A 23,212-nucleotide genomic window follows, 5' to 3' on the forward strand; every position below is an offset into this window, starting at 1 on the left:
TCATTTGTTGGCTTTACCTAGGATAGGGTTTATCCAAGCAAGGATGATAGAGAGATATAAGGGCAGAAAAGGTAAGGGCATGTTTAGAGGTAGACTGTAATGGTGGCCCAGGCAATCTTGAGCCAGGTTTGGTTTGAGAAAACTGAGTATAAGAAGAAAGTGATAATAAAATCAGTGGATTATAGGTCTTGATGAAGTTGAAAAATGTTAGGGTGGGAAAGGCAAAACTATGGGGCCAGTAAAAAGATCAGTGGTTGCCAGGGTTTGGGTAGGGGAGGAGGGAAAGATAAATAGGCAGAGCACAGAGGATTGTTTAGGGCAGTGAAGTTACTCTTCTAATACCATAATGGTGGATACATGTCATTATAAATTTGTCCAAACCCACAGAATGTACAATACCAAGAGTGCTCCACAAGTAAACCATGAACTCAGGGTGCTAAGGATGTATCAGTGTAGGTTCATTAATTATAACAAATGTACCACTCTGGCAGGGGATGATGATAATGGAGAGGGCATGCATGTGTGGGGGAAGGGAGTATATGATAAATCTCTATACCTACCTCCCAATTTTGCTGTGAACCTAAAACTGCTCTAAAAAATAAAGTTGATTTTTAAAAATTAAGGAGATATTAAGATATTCTCAGATAAACAAAAACTGAAAAAATTCATTACTAATAGACCTGCCCTATAAGAAAAAGTTTATTTATTTATTTATTTATTTATTTATGTGAGGGAGAACTCGAGTGGGGGGAGGGGCTGAGGGAGGAGGAGGCTCTCCGCAGGGCTTGATCCTAAGACCCCGAGATCATGACCTAAGCTGAAGGCAGATGCTTAACCAACTGAGCCACCCAGGAACCCCACCCTACAAGAAAATTTAAAGGGAATCTTTCACATTAGACATTAGACAGCAACTTGAATTCACCCAAAGGAATAAGAGCACCAGTTAAAGCAATAACATAGTAAATATATAGACAGTATGGTGTAATTTTTGTTTGTAATTATTTTCTTCTCATATTTTATATAAAAGACAACTGCATAAAGCAATAAATATAAAACACTGGTGACTTTATAATGTATACAGATGTAATTTGTATGACAGCATAGCACAAAGGAGGGGGAAGAGAATAAACCTATATTGGAACAAAGTTTTTGTATATTATTGAAATTAAGTTGATATTAATCTGAACTAGATTGTTACAAGTTAAGATATTAATTGTAATTCTCTGGTCAACCATTAAAAACTAACAAAAATATATATATTAAAAGAAACAAGAAAAATGGTATTCTAGGAAATATTTAACACAAATGAAAGTGGTAATATAAAAATAGAGGGACAGAAAAAAAGATATGAAACATAAAAAACAAATAGCAAAATGGCAGGCATAAATCCTGCCGTATCAATAATTACATTAACTATAAATGAACTAAATATTTCAATCAAAAGGCAGAGTGTGTGGTCATCCCGCAGAGACAGGGTGGTCCTTTCACCCCGTATTTGCTCAGATATCAAGGCTGATGATGCCATACATGTACCAAGAGTGAATATAAGATGTATCATTCACATAATGAGGAGTTCCTGGGAGAGTATGGTAGGTTTCCAAGAAGGTACAAATATGGCTTGAGGCAGCAGGGAGGAGTGACTAGCTTGGGATTTTATGGTGATTAGGAGATAAGAGTTCCCTTGTGGGGGGTCAGGACTTGCATGGCTTGAACTTTCCACCAGTGCTAAGAGAGGAAGCATCCAGTCTTATCAAATTGCCCAGATGTCAGGCAGAAAGTGGGAGGGGTAGTGTAGCTTGAAAGCTGTTAGCTGTCAAACACCAAAAAAAGTCACACTATTACACAGAGAGTGGCAAAATTGATAAAGAATCTAACTATCTGCCATATACAGAGATACACTGTAGATTCAAAGACATAAATAGGTTGAAAGTAAAAGAATGGCCACCAGAACTGACTATAACTGAATAGACTTATAACAAGGGTAAAGATTAAATCAGTAAAAAAAAACCAAAAAACTACTCACAAAGGAAAGCTCAGTCCTCAATGTCTTCACTGCTGAATTCTACCAAGCATTCAAAGAAGAATTAATACCAATTCTCCCCAAATTCTTCCAAAGCATAGGGGGGAATATTTCCAACTCATTTTATGAGGTCAGCATTACTCTAATACCAAACCAGACAGAGATATCACAAGAAAAGAAAATTACATGCCTATCTCTTTTATGAATATGGATGCAAAAATCCTCAACAAAATACTAGTAAATCAAATCCAGCAACATAAAGAATTATACACCTTGACAAAGTAGAATTTATCCTAAGGATACAAGTTTTGAAAATCAGTTAATGTTATGTATCATATCAAGAGAATAAAAACAAATATGATTATTTCAATAGGTTCAGAAAACACATATGACAAAATCTAACACTCTTTCATGATACGAAAACCATCAACAAACTAGGAATAAAAGGGAACTTCATCAACCCATAAAGTCATCTATGAAATACCTACAGCCAACACATAATGGTGACAGACTGGATGCTTCCCTTAAGATCAGAAACAAGACAAGGGTATCTGCTCTCACCATTTGTTTTCAACATGGTATTGGAGGTTTTCGCCAAAGCAGTTAGGCATCCAGATTGGAAAGGAAGAAAACTATCTCTGTGCATGGATGACATGATCTTACACAGAAAATCATTAGGATTCCATTGAAAACTATCTGAACTAATACATGAGTTCAGCAAAGTTGTAGAGTATAAGATCAATATACCTGAATCATTGTATTTCTATTCTTTTGCAATAAACATTCTGAAAATGAACTTAATAAAACATCTCCATTCAAAAGAGCTTATTCTTAATCCTGACAAAGGACAGTTCTGCTCTTTCAGCTGTAACTATCAGGCAATTCCCAGAAGCAAACTGATGAGGGAATGTAGCAATCCCTTTGCCTGGAAATTCCAGTCCTGTTTGCTCAGGAGCGTTAAGGTTCATTTGGCTGGAAGTTCTCAGGACTCCTGATCTTCTCCAGGGGCTCCTCCCAGCCCACCAGCCATTGAGGCCCCAAACTCCTTCCTGGCAGGAAGTCTACGGACAATTAAAAATAATTGTATTGTTAAGCATCAGCAGTGAAAGACTTCAAACAGATGGGTAAGTACCAGAGCCTCTTGTACTTGAATTTAAAAATTACAGCTCAGCCTGATTAACAAGAAGCTCCTCTTTTCAGCAGTTGAGTCCAGTGGTCTCCTGCCCACTCATCAGTGGTGTGTAATCACTTCTGCTGCACATGCAGGGGAGAATGCAGATCACATGGCTTCTACCATCCCACAAAATTCCTGAGGAAGGGCAGGGTAGACATATATCACAAGCCGTGCGTATCTAGTCTGTGTCCCCGGTCCATGTTAGTCAGTGAGGTCACTCCTCAAAGCCTCTTGATGCCAGACATGGCATTAATTGCTTCTTTGACTGGCCCTTGTTTTTTAAGTAAACTCAGAGCAACATAATTCAAAGTTAGAGAACTGGTTTTTTTTTTTTTTTTAATTTATTTTTATCTATTTATTTGAGAGAGAGAGAAAGGGTGCATGCATGTGCGGGGTGGGGGGGTGTGGAAGAGCAGAGGGGAGGGAGAGAGATAAGCAGACTCTGTGCTGAGCACAGAGTCTGACATGGGGCTCAATTCCAGGCCCCCAAGATCATGACTTGAGCAGAAACAAAGAGCCAGACGCTTCACCAACTGAGCCACCCAGGTGCCCCAAGAATGGTTTTGAATTGGTTCTTATTTTATGTGAGTCTAACACTTTCCACTTAAGGGAATTCCAGATAGCCCTGCACATTATTCACTATACCCTGGTACCAACTGGGGAAGTAGGACTTGCCATTAGCTCTATTTACTGTTACAAAGAAGCATCCAGACCACAAAAGGAGATCCAAGTTCCTGTAGAGGTGAATGAGGACCTTCAAATTTCAAAAGAAATTTATGTGGGCCAGATACAGCATCTGGGAGATAGAATCCAAGTTGACATGGGCTTGAAAGCACTGCCAAGGACCCCCCAGAAGACATCAAACTGCCATTAGAGCCAGGACAGACAGCCCTTCGATCCAATCCTGTTCACTAGAGACTTTTTTTCCCCATTAAAATGGTTCTTTAATAGTATTACAGAAGGCAAAAACCAACAGCTATGACAGGCCCACATCTTGTACACTGTTTAAAATGTTACACGCACGTTTACACATGTAACCTATAGACACGCTCTTCCTCCTTACCCCTTCTACAACCATCTCTCCCTGTCTGTCAAATCCCTACTCAGACAAGACCTAGCTCAAACGGCACCTCATCTGCAGGTTCTCCCAATGTCCTGGGCAGAAAGTTCATCTCGCCACTGTGTCTCCATGGCATTCTTTCACCGAGTCCTGCCACAGCCAACTTCAAAATGGCTCTTGAATTTATCCTCTCTCTAGTCTAGCCAATTCTTGCCCACTTCCAGTATCTCTTCTTCTCCCTGCTTGATGACTTCTTATAGGTTTGTCCCTAAATCCATCCTCCATACATCCATGAGACAGGCCAGGAGAAATGCTGTGAAGAAGGAGCTAGAAGGAGTTCCAGGATGGGGTGGAGTGTCACCAAGGTCATGAGCGGGCTGGAGTGTCACCAAGGTCATGAACGGGCTGGGAGGTAGGAGCCTGAGCCAGAGGTGGGGCGTGTTGCTCAGAGGAGTTTCATGGGATGATCCCGAGGGAGGTACTGGGGTGGGGAGTAAGTGGGGGTGGGAGGCAGCGATCATCAGAGTGCATGAGGGCCTGGATATGGGCGAGGTGATTTTCCACATGCACATTGAGAGGAGCAGGACAGAGACTCTGAAGTTTTGATGTGCAAAAAAATTACTTGGTATGCTTGATAAAAATGCAGGTTATCAGGTATAGCCCTCAAAGAATCTAATCAACATCTCTGGGGTGTGGCCAAATTGTGTCCCCCCACTGCCCCTCCATTCAGTTTAAGTCCTAACCCAGGGCACCTGGGTGGCTCAGTCGTTAAGCGGCTGCCTTCTGCTCAGGTCGTATCCCAGGGTCCTGGGATCGAGCCCCACATCGGGCTCCCTGCTCAGTGGGGAGCCTGCTTCTCCCTCTCCCTCTGCCTGCCGCTCTGCCTACTTGTGCTCTCTATCTCTCCGTCAAATAAATAAATAAAATCTTAAAAAAAAAAAAAGTCCTAATCCACAGCATCTCAGAATGCGACAATAGGGAGGTAGGGCTTTTAAAGAGGTGATTAAGCTAAAATGAGATCCTATGGGTGAGCCCTAATCCAACATGACATAAGAAAGGGTGAGGACACTGACAAGAGCACACACAGAGGGAAGACCCTGTCAGGACACAGCAAGAAGGCGGCCATCTACAAGCCAAGGATAGAGGCCTCAGAAGAACCCAACCGTGCTGACCCATCTTGGGCTTCTAGCCTCTAGAATTGTGGGAAAATTAATTTCTGCTGTTTAAGCCCCTGGTCTGTGGTATTTTGTTATGGGAGCCCGAGCAGACTAATATACTGCCCCAGAACAATGGCAGGAGTTGGGGGTCTGGAGAATGACCGAGAGACATATGACACCACCTTCAGTGAAAGAAAAAAGTAACCAGAGGACACCAGAAGATGGGATTGATGTGGGGCGGAGGCGACATCGTGAGATGGCGTGAGCCCCACATCTGAGAGTGCAGAGGAAGTTGGGCAAAGCCCCTCCCCCTGGCTCCACAGTCTGTGAGGAGGGAAAACAGGTTTGGAGGGACGAGGTAGCCAGGCTTCAGTCAAGGTAAAGAGGACGTGGAGGTAAAGAACATCTTGGGTATTTCTAAGTAAAAACGGTAGGTTTCTTTCTGGAAAAACCTCACTAAAATGACAATATATAACAGGTATTTTCAGGACTTAACCAGACCAAAAAAAAGGACAAGTAGAGATAACAGCAACAAGATTTGGGGAGCTTGACAGCCCCTGGAAAAGTGATTAATATCTTAGTGCAGTGGTTCCTCAGCAGCAGTATCACCTAGAAATCTGTGAGACAAATTCCTGGGTCTCACCCCGGACTTCCTGAGTCAGAAACCCTGTGGGTGGGGCTGCACACTCTGTGGCAACAAGTTCTCTGGGTGATAACACACATGGAAGTTTGAGGATCCCTGACTCACCAGAACTGACCAGAGCTATCACTTGTGAAATTTGAGAGGCAACCAGCAAAAAGGCTCCGGAATGAAAGCACCAGGTAACTTCAGAAACAGGAAGTGAGGAGCTAAAGTCATGAGAACTGGTTAGAAAGATCGAGGAAGCCGTTAGGTCCCAAGACCCCCTCCCCACTGGTTCGCATTTGCAGGCTCCATTCCAGCACACAAAGGGGACAGATCTGACAAGAGCAGGTGTGTTTCTGCCTCACTAGGCTACATTATTATATCAAGTCCCAATTTGGGGCAGAATCCTGTTACCTACCATGTTCCCAGGGAGATGGTTGCCTTGTTGTCTCAGAAAATAGCACTGAATGTGAAAAGACAGAATACAGCCCCTGACCCAGGAGGCGGGAGACCTTGTTCTAGGCCTGACTCTGTCTTCAACATATATATATATATAATCAGGACAAGAACTCCTCATTTTCCTGAATTGCATTAGGCTATTTTAAAGGCCTTCAAACCCAAATATTCAATGGTCACATTTTTAATTACAAATGAAGAAGAAGCATAAAGTAGATGATAGATCGTGCTAAATGCCAGCATTGCCTAATTAGCCTAATAGACGGGGTGATCCCTTAATAGATATTTGCCATGTGGAGTTTCTATGTTTTTGGGTAGTTACTTCTATTTAAATCATTTCAACAAATATATACAGAGCTTCTACTGGATGTACAAATGTCTGAGAAGTGACACTATCCAAATATTTAGAAGAGCTACTGGGAACTATGAGTGACGTTGTTTTCGATATATTCTTAACTCTTTGTAATTTTGCAGTATTACTCTACGATTTAAAAATTAAGGACTGCCACAGTGATAGCAAATAGGTTAATCATCTTAAGTGCCAATTCTGATCAATTGCTAATCTCTGCTTGGAGTGCTGTATTGGGAGCTTTGAAATTCATTTCAGACTCAGTGGGAGAGAAAGCTCTGATCGCTTAGTGATGTCTGCCAAGGGAATAGGGCAGAACACATGCTGTGCCTCTGTGTCTTCTGCTACTATCATCTAGAGGCAAAATGATCTCCCTTTACCCCTGTGAATGTGGAAACTGGACCCCAGATTAAAAGCTTAGTTCCTCTCCTACGAGCCTTAAACAGAAACAGAGGACTCATCCCGGGAAGCCAATCATGGCTTCCAGATTTATCTTCCTTTTGGGGAGCATCTCATGCATAATTTGAAGAGAATGTTTCTTTAATGTCAGGAAGGCTATGGAGAAGCACTGCTCCGTGCAGATTCTTCTCATCCCCTCAGCCACCTGAAGACCCTTAAATGTCGCCTCCCTCCCCCACGCCCACCACCACAGAGCTCTGGCATCATGCCTTAGAGAAGCCATCCCTGCCTCCCCCGGGATGGAGAGCTGGTCAGTACTCACTGCCCATTATCCTCCGCACTGTCGGGCCCTCCGCGGTCATTTCTCTCACGATTTCATTGTCATCCTCGTTGGCATCCAGCCAACGACTGCAGTTGAAGTTGTACTTGTCCTTGGTCAGAGTGTTTACCAGGGTCATCTGGAATGAAGTCCTGGGGTGAGCAAGAGGTCCTACCCGCGATAAACCACACCCTGGGGTCGCCATTCTGCCATCTCAACAAAGGGAGGCCAAGGCCATCCCGTAGAGATGACTCTTGTGGAAGGTGGAGTTCCAGATTAACATCTATCCCTCGTGCTCCCTGGAGACCCATGCTTCCTTAGCAGCCAGGTGACTAGGGAAGAATGCAAGTCTCCTAACACCTAAGCATTTTCTCAGTCGACTTTGGAGGTCCTCTCCCCATCAGGACGTCCCCGTGTCCTATGTCCAAATTCGGGTCTCACTCTGAGACCCACGCTTACTCACCCCCACTCCCAAGAGAAATAAAGGCAAACTTAGGTGACAGGGTCATTAGAAAGGGACCATTCTGGCTCCTCTCCCGAGCACCTCCCAAGCCCCGGGATGGCACACCTCACCCTTTCTAAATGCCATCCGGAACCAGGGCTCCTTCTGTCATGCCACACCCGAATCTTGTAAAACCTGCCAAGATCCGGGAGCTCAATCTACGGGGAGAATTGACAAGGTTTGGGTGGACATAATCAAATGAAATGTGTTTAACCTCACAGCTGACCCCTTGCCAGGAGGGCACCCGCTCTGGGCCGTGTCTTCAGCAGTGAGGATGGCTTTGTTTCAAGCCACCCTCGTAGACTGTGTCCTCTCATGCCCTTGCAACCAGGGGCACGTGAGGGCAAGACAGCCGTGTAGGGCCCGGGTTCAGTCTGGCCTGGCGAAATCGAACAAAAATAACTGACCCACAGTAGGATCCTGAATAAAGAAAATCTTCCAAGCAATAAACTCCCAGTAACAAAACCCATATGGCAATCCTGCAAATTAGCACAGGCCCACAGCCCCAGGACTCCACTGGACACTAAAACAGACTAAAAGATCAATACAGCAGTCATGCCCTTTCCCTAGGGGCTCGCAGTCTAGCCGGGAAGACAAATACATGAAGAGCAATGAACTGAGTGTATAACAGAAGCACCAGTAGGGTGCTCTGGGAAGACAGCTGAAAATTACAAATCATTCTCACCTAAAGGTCAGAGCACACTTCTGTTGGCAAAACAAGCCTTGCTCTAGTTATATACGCATCAGAAATTTAAAGCTAAGTTTCTTTTAAAATATTCTACCGTTTATACTTTCCCTTCAATTTGCTCCTCACTCTCTAATTCAGTCCACATCAGACGGTTTGACGTTAATGTGTTCAGGGTCTCTGTTCTACAGTGATTCCCCAGGTTTCAAGGCTCTTCAAGAACATGCTATACCTGCTTCTTTCCCCCAGGCTTGGTTCTGGAGTGTCTGATTCAGGCGAAGGGCCAGATGCAAAGTGGACCCCATTCAGTCAATAGGTCACTCTGACACCCCTTGCAGGGGCCTGAAGTTCTGGTAGCACCTTTTTGTCTTCAAACTTGATTCAAAATCTGGCTCAGAAAACCATCCTCATGACAAATACCTTTTATATCCCTTCCTCCTTCCCCCTCCCTCCCACCGTATTACACTTCCCTCCTACCCTAAATTTCTCGATTACGCCTGGTTTGAACCACTTATTGTTGGGATTCAGGAGAATCTCATCCGTCCGCCCCTTCTGTCCATAAATCTGGATGAAGATGGGAGAGTTGGTACCAGCTTTCTTCAAGTCGGTTGTCCAGACCCACAGGGACCAAGGGAATGCTGCAGAGACAGGTCAAGTTGTCCCATAAAGACTTCAGGAATAAAGAATTTTCATGTTACCAGTGGGGAAGAGAAGCAAATCAAAGGTGTTCAGGACTAAAGTGCAGATCATGCACAGGTATGGCCCACTCTCAGAAACCCACTATAACAGGTGCCAATATTAGGGACCCAGGGATTCCTTGCTATTTGAAAGAGGGTACCTCAATGATCCTTTTAATGACAAAAGCCTATTAGTATGTTTTAAAGAGGAAAAAGAGCTGACTCCCTGCACCCTATGTATATTCAAAGTGCACTGTGTTGAACCATTCAGTTTAACATCTAGCCCATCACAGCAGCTTATTCAATTTGGGGGTCACGGGGGTACTATCCATGGTGCTGGGTATGTAACTCTATGGGGCCTTTACCTTGGAGAACTGAGCTTCCTGCGGAGCCCATTCTCTTCCTCTCTAGAGGAGAAATGAGAAGCAAAAGTGGACCCCTACACAGCGGAGCTCTTGCCCAGGGGTCTGACATCCTGGCTTCTGCTGGCCCTGTCTGGGAAGCCACCAGCCTCTGGGCCCTCTTCACCTACTTTTCAGCCTCTTCTTCCTGAGAGACACCATCTCGTAGAGCTGCCTCTCGATCAGCCCATCTACCTTCTTCTCATCCAGCCAGTTGCTGCAAGGGAAGGTCTGTTGGATGCCCGTGAAGGGGCACAGAATCACCACCTGTGGCGGGGGGGGGGGCAGATCATGAGTCTCCTGCAGCAGGTCCCCTGGTTGGGACCTCCTTACAATGTCTGACAGCCTCTTCATGTTAAGGGTGGTCTACATGAGGATTCTCAAGGAATGGCACTTTTCTTCCTGTTGCCAGTCTCATTAAATCTTAGATCAAGAAATACCTCCCCCAAGGAGTCTTCCCGAGTAGGTATTATCCATCTTCCAATTTACCAGCCCAAATCTCAAATTCTTCCCCCTACACAAAACACCTTCTTTGAACACCATATTTCTCCATGCACATAAAATCTCAGTCTAAACCAAATGAACTAGAATACTAAATTAATTCCCTATATTTGTCTTGTAGGAAAAAGGTCAATCACATAAAAGGCAATGAATATCTGGGATATAATACAAAAACAAACTACCCTCTTCTGGGCTTGTGCCTCATTCAACCTTCTTTCTCACACTTTCTCTCCTCTACTCACATTCTGAACTCATGGGTTTAGAACTCAGAAGTGTGACCAGCCTAGGTCACTCACATTAGCTATGGCCAAAGGAATGTTCTTGTGACATTACAAAATTTTCTATCAGCCAAGAATTGACTATTCACACTGCTAGATTCTCAGATTTACCTTCTTTTTAACTTGAAAACTAATTTGACCCTACCCCTGATCAAGCATTTTGACTAGCCACTGTCTTAACTGTGTTTGTTTGTTGTCAGTTTTTCATGGTTACTGCCATTGACTGTAATTTCTTTGGATTGAATTATGACCCTTAGATATACCCAGATATCTCTGAGAATTCAACTAATACTTACTCTCTGACCATGGTAGCTATATGAAACCTTAACTTATAAACACCAAGGGGAAGGGAGATAAAAGATCGGGGGAGGGAAGTCTGTACCCCCTCAGCCTCCCAGAGAAACTCTCTTCCCTCAAGATAAATGATGGCTCAGAGCCTCAGGTGGCAGCCTCGTCAAACACGTTGGTCCTGTGACACAAATGTATTAGCAATTAATATAGTCTACCCTCACATGCATTCATCATATGGGAAAGCAGAGGTCCAGAAAAGGGAATGAAGTGCCCAAGTTTGCAGTCAGTTGGTGGCAATACCAGAAGCACAAATGCTCCTGACTTATAATTATCAGTGCAGGGCCTTTTATACCCATCAGCAAGAATTTCAGGGTTCCTATTATGGCTGAGGTCCACTGGGACCCATGATTGCACTCCATCTTTTATGCTATGCGACCATGTATTCAGAAGTGGACCAACCCATACACCTCCTCCACTTGGGCGCGCACACACACACACACACACGCGCACACACACACACACACACTCTCTCTCTCTCTAAAATAAATATTATATGTTGGCTAAATGAACATAATAAAAATAAATAAATCTTTAAAAAAACTAGATTCAAGAAGAAATAGAATGCCTGAATAATTCTATAACCAGCAAAACAGAAACAACAATTTGTTAAAATCATTAATTTCACACACACAAAATCCCAAATAATTTTGCAAGAGACTGGAACCAAACATTTGGGGAGTAGATCATTGCAATTTTATATACCCTGTTTTAGGAAAGAGAATAATTCTCATTTCATGCCAGGATCAAACATGTCAAGGACTAGATGAGAAAGGAAAATTAAGGGCCATGCCCCTCATGAACATATACACAAAAATTTTATATAAAATCTTAGCAAACCAATTCCAGAAACACATAAAATTAAAATCCATTATGACCAAGTTTGTCTTGAAGAAATTCACAGTCGGTTTGCCATTAGAAAATACAGTCATATCGGGGCGCCTGGGTGGCTCAGTCAGTTAAGCGTCTGCCTTCAGCTTGGGATCTGATCCCAGGGTCCTGGGATTGAGCCCCACAACAGGCTCCCTGCTCGGTGGGGAGCCTGCTTCTCCCTCTCCCTCTGCCCCTCCCCCCCTGCTCCTGATTGCTCTCTCTCTCTCTGCACTCTCTCTCTCAATAAATAAAATGTTCAGGAAAAAAAAAAGAAAATGCAGTCATATGATTCACCAAATTAATAAAAGAGAAAAGCCTTATGACTATTGCACTAAGTGCAGAAAAAGCATTAGATAAAATTCAACAGTTCATAATAAAAACTTTGAACAATACAAAATAGAAGAGTATTTCCTTAATCTAAGACTGTCTACCAAAACCCCCAACAATCATAATTAACTAAATAGAACATTAGAAATAGTTCCTTTAAAATCAACAACAAAACAAAGATGTCTACTATTAACCCTCTGTTCAGCATTGTACTGCTCATGTGGTCAAATAAAATATAAATTAAATATAAGCTTTGGAAAGAAAGAAACCAAACTGTCATCATTCACAGACAATATGACTTTCCATAAAGAAAATTCCCCAAAAATCTATAGACAAATCATCAGAATTAATTAGAGTTTAGTAAGATGGCTGTTTGTAAACTCAATGTACAAAAGTACTTCTATTTCTACATCAGCAACAAGTAGTTTAAAAATATAAGTTTAAACAGATATCATTTATAATAACAAAAAAAATTGTAAGGGCTCTATGAATATATCTAACAAAGACATGTAAGACCTTTATCAAGAAAAATATAAAACTATATTGAAAAACATTAAAGGAGACCTAAATTTTAAGAGGTATACAATGTTCATAGATACAAAAAATATCTAATAAAGACGTCAATGCTTCCAAATGGATCTATAGATCCAATTGAATTCTGTTCAACACAGTTCTTCAGGGAACTTAGCAAGAAAATTCTAAAACTTCCATGGAAAGGTTAAAGGTCATGAATATTAACACATTCCTGAGGAAAAAGAATAAGAGAGAGAGAGAGAGAGAGTGCGAACAAGTGGGGGGGTGGGGCAGAGAGAGAGGGAGAAGTAGACTCCCTGCTGAGCAGGGGGAGGCCCATGTGGGGCTCAATCCCAGGACCCCAGGATCATGACCTGAGCCAAAGGCAGATGCTTAACTGAGCCACCCAGGAGCCCCCCAAATACTTGTTGACTGAGAGATTTATAAGCTGAAGTGAAACAACACCAAGAATCGGGACAGTTTATAACTACCAGCTAGCACTTGCATTTGGCCCTTGGATGCATGCACAGAACAGCCCTCATTCCTGACCATAAGCAGAACAAGATGGATGGGCACGTTACCAACCCAACTGCCCAATGAAAGGGCCTGCCCATGTGCTCTGTCATTGGTCCAAAGGAAGTAGGAAGCAGGAAGCAGGTCAGCATTTCTCTTTGCAAGTTAAAGAAGAGGGGCTGAATCAGGAAAGGGCCCCTCCACCCCGGGAGGGCATCCCTTACCTTCTCGCAGTACCAGCCTCTATTGACGCCCACATTGCTGTGCCCGATGGAGACCCGACTCAGAGGACTGAGGAGGACAGCCAGCTCGATGTGGAAGATGTCTGTGCGGCCACGGTCAAACACACCACCTTCCAGGAAGATTTTCCCACTGTTCTTATTCCCTCTGGCCCCATACATGACCAGGTAGATTTTGGATTTGGTCCCAGCCCCCCGGACATCCCCAGTGAAGACGGTGACCACATACGAGATAGCTGGTGTAGAAGCCACAGGGGAGGAGAAAGTTAGTGCCAGCTGGTTACAAAATCCCACCCACACTCTCCTCTCCCCGGCTCCAGCCTCCCTAGACCCTCCCTCCTCCATACATCCTCATTTCCCCCCTTTCCTCCTCCCCAAGATGACATCCAGTACCCCTCTCCGCTCCATGTTATCTGAGTTTCGGAATAAACTGCAGGTATTACTATAAGAAGCTGCCAGCCCTGATTACAAAAACTAACAAAGAGAAGGCAGAATTTGAGTTGGCTAAGAATAGTACTTGTTATTAACGTTAATTACCACGTGCCTATTATTAATAGCTGCCGGATGAATTCTGTTATGTCTGATTTAATTATAACCGTCAACTCCATTAATGGAGATTTATATTCAAGGCTATCTGATTCATTTCACTTGCTCTTTTGCTCATAACTTAAAAAGACAACTTTTAAGAGAGGGCACTAATGTCCTCCTTCACTGCCTGACGTGGTAGGGTGAGGGAAGGAGACAACATTGTGGTTGGGCCATCAAACTGGGGTTTGATCAGTCAGGAGGCAAGATGAGGACATGAAGTTCTGGGCAAGAGCCAGCAAACGGCGATTAAGCTCTGAGATGGGACCGAGTAAGAGAATACACTGGAGGCAAACATCGAAACTCTGCTAAGGTCTGGCCTCCCCTCATTTTGTCCTGGAGTCGAAGGCAATGGCCCTTTAGTCCCTGTCAGTTCTCCCGAGCTCGCACACACCCCTCCACCCTACCCCCAGCCCCACCCTCCACCCCAGAGCCCAGGGAGATGAAAATCCCAAATTTTCTTTGGAGCTATAGCACATGCGGCTCCGTGGATGCCTTTTTCATTTATACACTTACACCTTCCTTTGTTCAACAAATGCTGATTGAGCGCTTACTACATGCAAGGCCTCAGGGAGACCATGAAGATGGGAAAAAGTGGCCACTGCCCTCAAAGAGGGGCTCTCCAGCTCTACTTCTCCAAAACACACGGACCTGGGACATACGTCCACAGCCCAGGCTACCAGCAATGCCCAGCCCTCGCCGGCCATTTCTCCTGCTCCTCTACCACTGGGGCAAGTAAGAGTCACATGGTGAAAGGGGTCATAGCAGACCCACTCTGGTATCTGTTTTTAAGTAAATACTTTGCAAACTTCAGTTACAAATGACGTGTGAGGTTGAAGGGTGTTGGAGCAGAGGAACACTGGATTTCCTAACTGAGAGCAGTCATGGTCTACGTACGGCAAAGGAAGGGAGTGCTCTATCCACAGGAGGAAGGCAGGGCTCAGAGGGAGTGGCGGGTAGCACAAAGAAGAGAAATGGCATCACAGGCTGAGGAGAACGATGTTCTAAAGATAAAGAGAGAGAAAGAGTAAGACCAGCAGTGAGGGGAGGGGAAGGCATGGCTGAGGGGGGGGGGGCAGCTGAGCAGAAGACAGGTGGATGAGGCGGGGCGTAGGTTCAGGAAAGAGGGACAGGTGTATGGATGAGGTGGAGGGGGATGAGTGGGGAGGTGGAAGTGGGGAGATAAGATGTTGAAAGATGCTGCCAAGAGCTGGAGCTAAACTGTAGAGCAATTTGCATACTGTGCCCCAGAACTTGGATGTATTCTCTATGCAGTGCCGAGCAACAGGAGGCTATGCAGCAGAGCACCTTCTCAGATGTGCACATTCACAACACTGATTTTCTCGAACATCCATGAACTCTCACGCTGGGAGTTGCAGGTTTTCTGTGGAATTCACACAGGGTAGAGATTTAGGTGGCAGATCAAATCCTAGATCTGTCACTTACCAGCTATATGACCTTGGACAGGTCTCTTAACATCTATGTGACTCAGTTTGCTCATCTGTGAAATGGGAGCGTTAACAGTTCCTATGTTACAGGGTCACTGTGGGGATTAAAGGAGCTGAAATGGGTCAGGTGCCTGGCAGAGGGCCCGGCGTATAGTAAGCACTCAATAGCAGGAGGAGTTAAGAGCAAATCCATATTCTCATAAACGTCCACGTGGAATAGGAGTTCACATTCCAGCTTCATGCAGCGGAAAACTTCTTTTGCCCTGGGAAGTTAGTATCTGCCCAGGGGCATCTCCCCACCTCCTCTGGTATCAGCAGAGCCCCAGGCTCCAGCCCAAAGGGACAGAACACTTTCAAGAGCAGGAGGAGTGGCTGGCTCCCACTTGATCACAGGCCTCCAGGCCCACAGATGAGAACACGGAGCCTTGGGCAAAGTGAAATATCAGCCAATCAGACTTCCCCCTTCTTCAGTTCTACCTGTGGTCTCAGCTCCGCCCACTAAGATATCCCTTTGGATTTTGCCATCATCTTCGTCCAGGGCCAGCCAGCGGTTAAGGGGGAAGTCATATTTCCTTTTGTTCCCAATATCTTCAATGATAATCTGGGAAGGAGAAGAGAGGGAGGGAATGGCCAGTGTCATGGAGGGCTCACCTGGTGATCGAATCCCTCCACCACTCGAGTGCACTCTGAGAATAAATACACTCTCACCTTCCTGGTGGCCCACTAAGCTTCTTACAAGGACACACCTGGTGCAGAGCACTGAGAGGCACATGGGGATGACTGAGCCACTCTTCCCTCTTCCATTACAGATCATTTAAAAAACTCAATGCAGGAAATTTGGCAGGATGTGCCCTGTGAGACCTGGGTGTGAAGCCTGGATTTGCGGACCACAACAAGAGCATCATCTTCCCCACCTGCTGAAGGGTGGGACCCTAAACTTCTTGGTGAGGAGCAGAGTCCACACAAGGAGAACTACGAGCCCCAAATCAGGCACACAGAATCCTGGGATCTGGTGATCAGGTCCGAAAACATCAGTCACTGACAGGGAGGATAATGGAATCGGCCATTTATGAAGCTTCCCGCAGGGCACCCACATGTGAGCTAGGTTGGAGAGACTGAGATAAGGGGGTCTTTCAGAGTTTACGGAGAAGCCGAGGGGCTCTCCCAAATGTCCCAGGACCCCAGCTGAAAACCTACTCTAAGATAAGCAGACTGGTCAATAACTAGAACATGCCCTCCACTCCTAGCACTGTGCAGACAGAAGCATCTGCGGACACACAGGGTAAGCTGGAAAGTGGACATGTCTGTGCAGGTGTTCCCAAGACTGCCCGAGAGAAGGGACTCTGATTTCAATGAAAGACTCATTTCTTAATATCCAAGTGTCTGCAGTGTGTCAACAGGGCACACATGGGCTGCCTGAAGGCATCCCACCTTGTTCTAATCCCATGTTCGTATAGGAACCTTCTGGGCTAAGAACAGTCTTCCTGAGGACACCACTCACTAGGGGGGGAGCCAGTGGCCTACGCCAGTAACTGGAAGCCACACCAGACTTCTCTCCTCAGATAAATCAGTATTCCGGCTTCGGTATATAAATCAGTCCCTTGTGAGTTTGGTTGGTGTGAGTCACCCTTCAGAGCCTGCTGATTTGGTTGTCTGTACTTCTCAAGCTGAGTGCCTGGACACCACTGTGGCCCAGCCCAGAGAGTCTTCTGCCGCCAAAGTCCAGCCTCTCCCAACCCTCCTATCTGCACATTTCTCTGTGGCTTTCATCTCCGTGTTAGGGGGAGATTGGGGAGTCAATGACAAAGGTCTGAGGCTTCAACCTGTCTCCTAACCCCCCTTACTCTGATGCTCACCGAGTTGGAAAAGCAAAGTGAAGGAAGATAGGACTTGGTTTATCAGACAGGCTATCAAGTCTACTAATAAACCTAGATGTACAGATTCACCATCTCTGTCTTTAAATGTTCACAGACGAGTGTGCCAGCCATGGTTTCAAGAGCCAGAGCACCACCCTCACAGCCCATGGAGTCCATCAATAAAGGGCCTTCCACTGGCCTAGTGTCTGATGGAAATTCCTGACCTGAGAAGTTTAGCTAATCTGAAAAATAAAATGTGTACCATTCAATACCCCTACAGGACAAAACTAGCTGAATCACAAAGAGACGATATTTGAAAAATAAATTTTTGAATAACAACCAAGACGCTAAAAACTAGATGTTCCCAAAATACTAAATACAAAGAAAGGCCGAGAGAGAAGATAAGAGCTTAAGTACTGGTACAGAAAGTATGAAAGTCCATGGACAGTTCTAGAAATTTTCCAGATGCATATTAAACTGTGTAAACAATTATCTGTGAAAATTCGTGGCCGCAAGGTCTGCAAGATGAGGCTGGAGGAAGCCGGCTCCCCGAGAGCCAACTATCTGGGAGCACCTCTGGGACGCACACCACAGCGGGAAGGAGCAGAGGTGCAGGCAGGGAAGGAAATGACCGAGCGCTGCAGTACAGAGAAACTAGCCGGGGAGAGGGGGCAGAGGGTTCTCCCAAAGGCATTCTGGCCTCTGCTGACATGGGTCCTGGCTGACTCAGGACCCCTGTTGCTCAGAGGGGCATTCCCAAGAGTCCCTTGTAAGACAGGAGGGAGCAGCTTTCCCACTTCTGTTCACAACCTCCTCAGACAGCTCTGAGTTTTCATGGAGTTCCTTGTAAGACTTCAGGACGTCTCAGGAATGGTTTTTGCTAACAGAATGAAAGGTTGGTGTTCCAGCCAGAGTGCTGCTTCACAGATTCTGTCGTTACGGCAGAAACCATTGTAGAAGAAGACTGGGGAAACAGAAACCCCCTGCCCCATGACTGAGAGCAGCACACGCCTGGAGAGAGAGAGAGACAGAAAGAGAGAGAGGGTGTGTGTGTGAGAGAGAGACAGAGAGACAGAGAGAGACAGACAGACAGAAGCAATGACCAAATAAAAAACAAGAACCATTATCTCCTGGGGGGAACACCCTCCATCGGAAGACAAGCCCCCAGGCAGGGCTCGCCTTCTCAGAGGCGAGAAGGAAAGCCGGGGTCACAGGCCCCCGGAGTGGTGAGGCCTGTCCACGCTGGAGCCCGCTGTCTCAGCAGCGACAAGGACACAGCCGAGTCAGAAGGCAAGACCAGCCAACGGGAAAAGCCAAGAAGGTTACACTATCCTGAAGGAGAGGAGGAAAAGGTGGAGCGGCCAAGTAGGGGTCCTCTCTTCCCTGTTCTTTAGACACACCCAAATGATCGGAGGCCTTGGGGATTTCATTTCCGCCGGCCCCCCACCCCTTACAGGGTAAACACACGGGCGTGAGCACATGGAGCGGGGCCTGGAGTCAGCAGGTTTTAGATCGATGTGGAGCGTCAGCTGTGATTCATAGCAGCTCTCCGCGCTCTACACTGGGAGAACTTCCACCGATTTTATATAACCTGAGGGGAACAGAGGCCCGTTCTGTGCAAAACTGAACACACACAGAACAATGTGAGGAGGATGAAGGGTCTCCTCCCTCCTGCCCACGTGCCAAGGTGCCCAAGATACACAGAGTCTGGGGGGGGGCCCACGAAGGGTGGACCCGCTGTGTACCAGCCACCACAGCAGGCAATGCACGTAAAACAAACCTCTGCCTTCAAGGAGTTTTCAATCTTCCCTTTAAAAATGCATATGGGTTATCCAGTAGAAGTGGCCCATGACCTGTGAGCAGCCATCGCGACATTCCCAGAGCCACTGCTGAACTGTGCCTTCCTGTTAGAGTTCTAAGATCATAGGGCAAAGGGCAGGTAAGTTTTGACACAGAAGAAAAAAAGGAGGAAGACTTTTGGAGCTTATGAACCCACTTTAAAATAAATCTCAGCATCTAGGAGTTAGCAGGGAAGACCTGGGCTCATGGAAGAGTGAGAGAATGTTCTATGGGGGAAACTGAGGCCCACCAAAGGAAGGGGAGCTCTTCTTGTCACGAGGCTATCCTTAGCCCCAGGCTCCAGGTCTCAGTCATTACACTGAAAAACTCTGTCACATAATATAGATAACTGTAAACGGCAGCATCTGAATGGTGACACCCTAACATTCTCTTCTTCCTCCGCACCTCCTCTCTGAGCCCACCCACACACCTACTCTCTCATCACCACCTCTGACCACTGCTCCACCTCAGTCAATAAAGACCTCTGACGGCTTATTATGATCAGGATCTGGAAAGGTCCTTCCCACACCTACCTCCCTAATATTATTTCCCACTTCGCAGTCCTCTGAGCCCTGTGCTCTGGCCCAGAGCTACTCAGTATCCCTGCCCTACCCTCCGGCTCCTCCTCATCTGCCCACAGGAGCCCTCCTCCCTGCCCCTCCCGGCAAAACCCTACCCATCTTCATGGCCCAGCTCCAGTGGACCCCTGAGGCCCCGAGAGACATAGCTCACCCCCACAACCTTCATTTGTACCTTACTCAAGTCTTTTATCTCCTCCCGTTTTGCATTAAACTCAGGGTAATTCTGATTTCTGGTCTTCACACCAGGAAATTTGGTCTGATCCACGCTACTCTAATTGTGGGACTCCCAAGACAGAATGTTTGTTCATTGAAAGCAGGGCTGTCCCTGGAAGTCTGGGATATAAGGGTACGGCAGGTATGATTATTTTAGGGACTTGTCTTACTCTTTTAAGGAGCAGAACAGTGTTTATCATAACAGCTGCATTTGGTAGCCGCATAAATGTTTGTTGAGTTTTAATTGGTAATGGGAGGACACACTGAGCTTCTTGACATCCCTGAAATCAACTCCACGAGCCCGTCTCCTCGTCCTGCCAGGGCCAGTGCAGTGGTGCAGGCTGCGCTACAATTCCCAGCCGCACGCAGCAGGCGATCTCCGCATGTGGACTGTCTTAACACGTGACATCGTGGAGGGAATCCAGACTGGGAGTCCAGAGGACCTGAGGCACGTCCCAGGCCTGCCACTGAAGAGCTGCAGGGCCTTGGGCCAGTCTCTTTACTGCAGCAGATGGACCAAGGACAGGACCCACTGGTGCATGATGTTCCATCTTGTGACTATTGCTCTTCCTAAGCGGTCTTTGAACTGCACAGACCATTTGAGTTGATCAAGACTGTGAGCTAACCAGACGTGGGGGCCCAAACCCTGGGTGGGGGCAAGAGCTGGGGGTGGGGAGGATGCCAGCCCTCCAACTCCGGGAGAGGGAGAGGCAGGGAGGAAGGGGTGCATGGGTGACCTTGAAGCCCATCTGCCTGGGCTGAGAAGCACACATGGGCAGCCGACTAGAGGGGCGACCACCTATGAAGGAGTTAATTATACTGGATTTTAGATTTATCCCACCAAGCCCTTGAATGTAAATACCTAAGGAGTGGTTGTCATGTGGAAGTCCAAGGCAACCAGCCTGGCAACTTCGAGGACCAGGAGCACTTACTGTGCAAGTGTCAAATCTGGAAACATGGCCAGTTCAACAGCCCCTTTAATTGGCGTCCCTAGGGAGCCGAGGGCCAGCAGATCAGTCAGAGTGAACTGAGGAGGGGCAGCGCGAGGTGCGAGGCAGCCGAGGCAGGGGAGGCGGGACGCCGGAGCTGGCTGCCCACGGCGTAGTCACAGACTGCCTTCCCCCAGCCTCTGGCTTCCAGCTTGTACCCACCCTGCCTGGGACCTAAAGCCTTCCTTCCTCCCTTCCTCAGGAAAATAGCTAGGAAATCCAGGCACAATGGTCTACAAAGTGCTTGAGTTAATTTTTTGTCTTATCCCCAGGAAGCATTTTGGTTTGGCTTCAGGTATAGGAGTAGGCTGTTAGGAGGTTTTCAGAAAGCAGCGAAACTTGGAGAGGGACAAACCGCCTTGGTACTGGGGGGTGGACAGAGTGGGCAGGTAGGGCCCTGAACTCACCCCTGCACACGATACAGCCGCAAAAGGAACAACCAGCCTCACACTGAAAGCAGCCTGCCTGGCCTTCTGGTTCAAAATAGTGTCTGACTAGCAAATAAGAAAAGAAATAGGAAAGAAAGAAGAAGGGAGAGGGGGAGGGCGGCAGGAAAGGTGGAAACATCATTCCAAAGAATCAGAAGAAAAGCAGAACTCTGCCAAGGGCCTCACACAGCATACAGTACAAGGATTCAGGGAAGCGGGCGTGCTTCGTGGAATACAAGAAGATTTGGTCTTTACGAAATAGGACTAAACATCTTTAAGGATGGCAGGGGCTGCACGGAAAAGGCAAAAGGTGATATTAAAAGGGAACTAGGTTGAATAAGGAAAGGTATCAAGAGAACCAAAAAGCAGCAAATCCGTCAAAGTTCTCACCATCCGGCGCGTCCTTTAACCAACTCCTGGGAATTTATCCTAAGAAGTAATCTTAGCTGTGCATAAAGATAAACTACAAGGATGTGGGTCACTGCCCTCTTTATAGTATCGGAATGCTGAGGAAAAGGATGTTCAACAAAAGAAGATCGGTTTAATCAGTCCTGGTGTATCTGTGCACTGCAACACTAGCGCACTCACCAAAAAATTACATTGTAAAACCTTCATGGCATTTTATTTAAATAACATGGGGACATTTGCATACTCTGTTTCAAAGTGGAAACAGAGCAGCTCGTAAAACACTGTTTACAATGACCCCGTTTTATAAAAAATGATATATGTATATTAATTCACAGAAAAATATCCGGAGGATGTGTACCAAGATATGCTCACTGGTTATCTCTGGGTGGTGAAATCATGGTGGTTTAGGTTTATCTCATTTTGTGTTCATGTGTATTTCCTAACTTTTTACAATGACTACGTATTACTTTTATAGGAAGGAAAAAAATAATAGAAACATTCAGAATTAAAATGCACATTGACAGGAGAAAGGAAGGGACCTGGTAGTTTGGAAGAGTCAATCAATGACGGGGTGGCAGAAGGTGATACGTTCTCACAGGATGCAAAGCACAGAGGCGGGAAGGGGCCACAGGAAGCTGAGCACTTTGCCAAGCAGAGAACGGAGATCCTATAAATGGCTAATTGGTGCTCCCGAAGAAGAGGCCAGAACAGATGCCATCCAAGCAAGAATCTGGTATATCATAGGAGATCTCTTTCCTGAGCTATAAATAAATAAATAAATAAATAAATAAATAAATAAATAAATAAATAAATATCCTTTGCATCAAAGACTCATCATGTCCCTGAGAAATTAAAAACAAAAGCAAAAGGAAGGGCGGGAGGGTAAGGGGATGAGAGTATAAAGGAACTAACATAGGTCCCCCTCTTCTAGACTTTTTATTATAAATATAAAGAAAAAAATTCTGCAAGGATTCTGGCTGGAAAAAACAAAAACAAAAACAAAATAAAACACATCATCTTGAAAGAAACAAAAATCCCCTTGGCTTCAATATCAAATTTCAGAAGGCAACGGAATGCAATTTCCAACATCTTAAAGGGAAAAAAAGAAAAGGAAAAAAACATGTTCTCACCCTGCCAAGCTGTCCTTTCCTTTGAGCATGAAGACAACAAAGGGGCCTGTTCTGGCGTGCAAACCCGCCTTGTTCGTGAAGTTTCTCGAGAGAGTGCATCGGATGAGTGGGCCCGTGTGACCAAGAAGGAACCTGACCTGGGGGTGGGAGGTGCAACTGCAAAACCTTGCCAAGGCCACACTCAGGCTCTGGGGTGTACCTTGCAGCTCTGTGCACTAACCCTGGGTCTTCACTCAGACTGTGTTCCTTCCCAGATGGAGGAACGTGGCTGCAGTCATAAAACACACCTGTCTCTTCTCCTTCCTCCTCCCTGAGGACA

General features: G+C 45.8%; 1 protein-coding gene across 2 annotated transcripts in view; it reads right to left on the bottom strand.

Moving 5' to 3' along the window:
* Window positions 1-23,212, bottom strand: part of LOXHD1 (lipoxygenase homology domains 1) — a 150,034-nt gene that overhangs the window by 85,635 nt on the left and 41,187 nt on the right. For both annotated transcript variants that reach the window (XM_027576484.2, XM_035723929.1), the window contains exons 7-12: window positions 15,927-16,050; window positions 13,402-13,652; window positions 9,956-10,091; window positions 9,224-9,384; window positions 8,133-8,219; window positions 7,563-7,698 (exon numbers count right to left, since the gene is read on the bottom strand). In XM_027576484.2, coding sequence (XP_027432285.2) covers window positions 7,563-7,698; window positions 8,133-8,219; window positions 9,224-9,384; window positions 9,956-10,091; window positions 13,402-13,652; window positions 15,927-16,050 — 895 coding nt within the window. The remainder of the gene's footprint in view (window positions 1-7,562; window positions 7,699-8,132; window positions 8,220-9,223; window positions 9,385-9,955; window positions 10,092-13,401; window positions 13,653-15,926; window positions 16,051-23,212) is intronic.

This window comes from Zalophus californianus, chromosome 14 (assembly GCF_009762305.2).
Source record: "Zalophus californianus isolate mZalCal1 chromosome 14, mZalCal1.pri.v2, whole genome shotgun sequence".
Classification (NCBI taxonomy): domain Eukaryota; kingdom Metazoa; phylum Chordata; class Mammalia; order Carnivora; family Otariidae; genus Zalophus; species Zalophus californianus.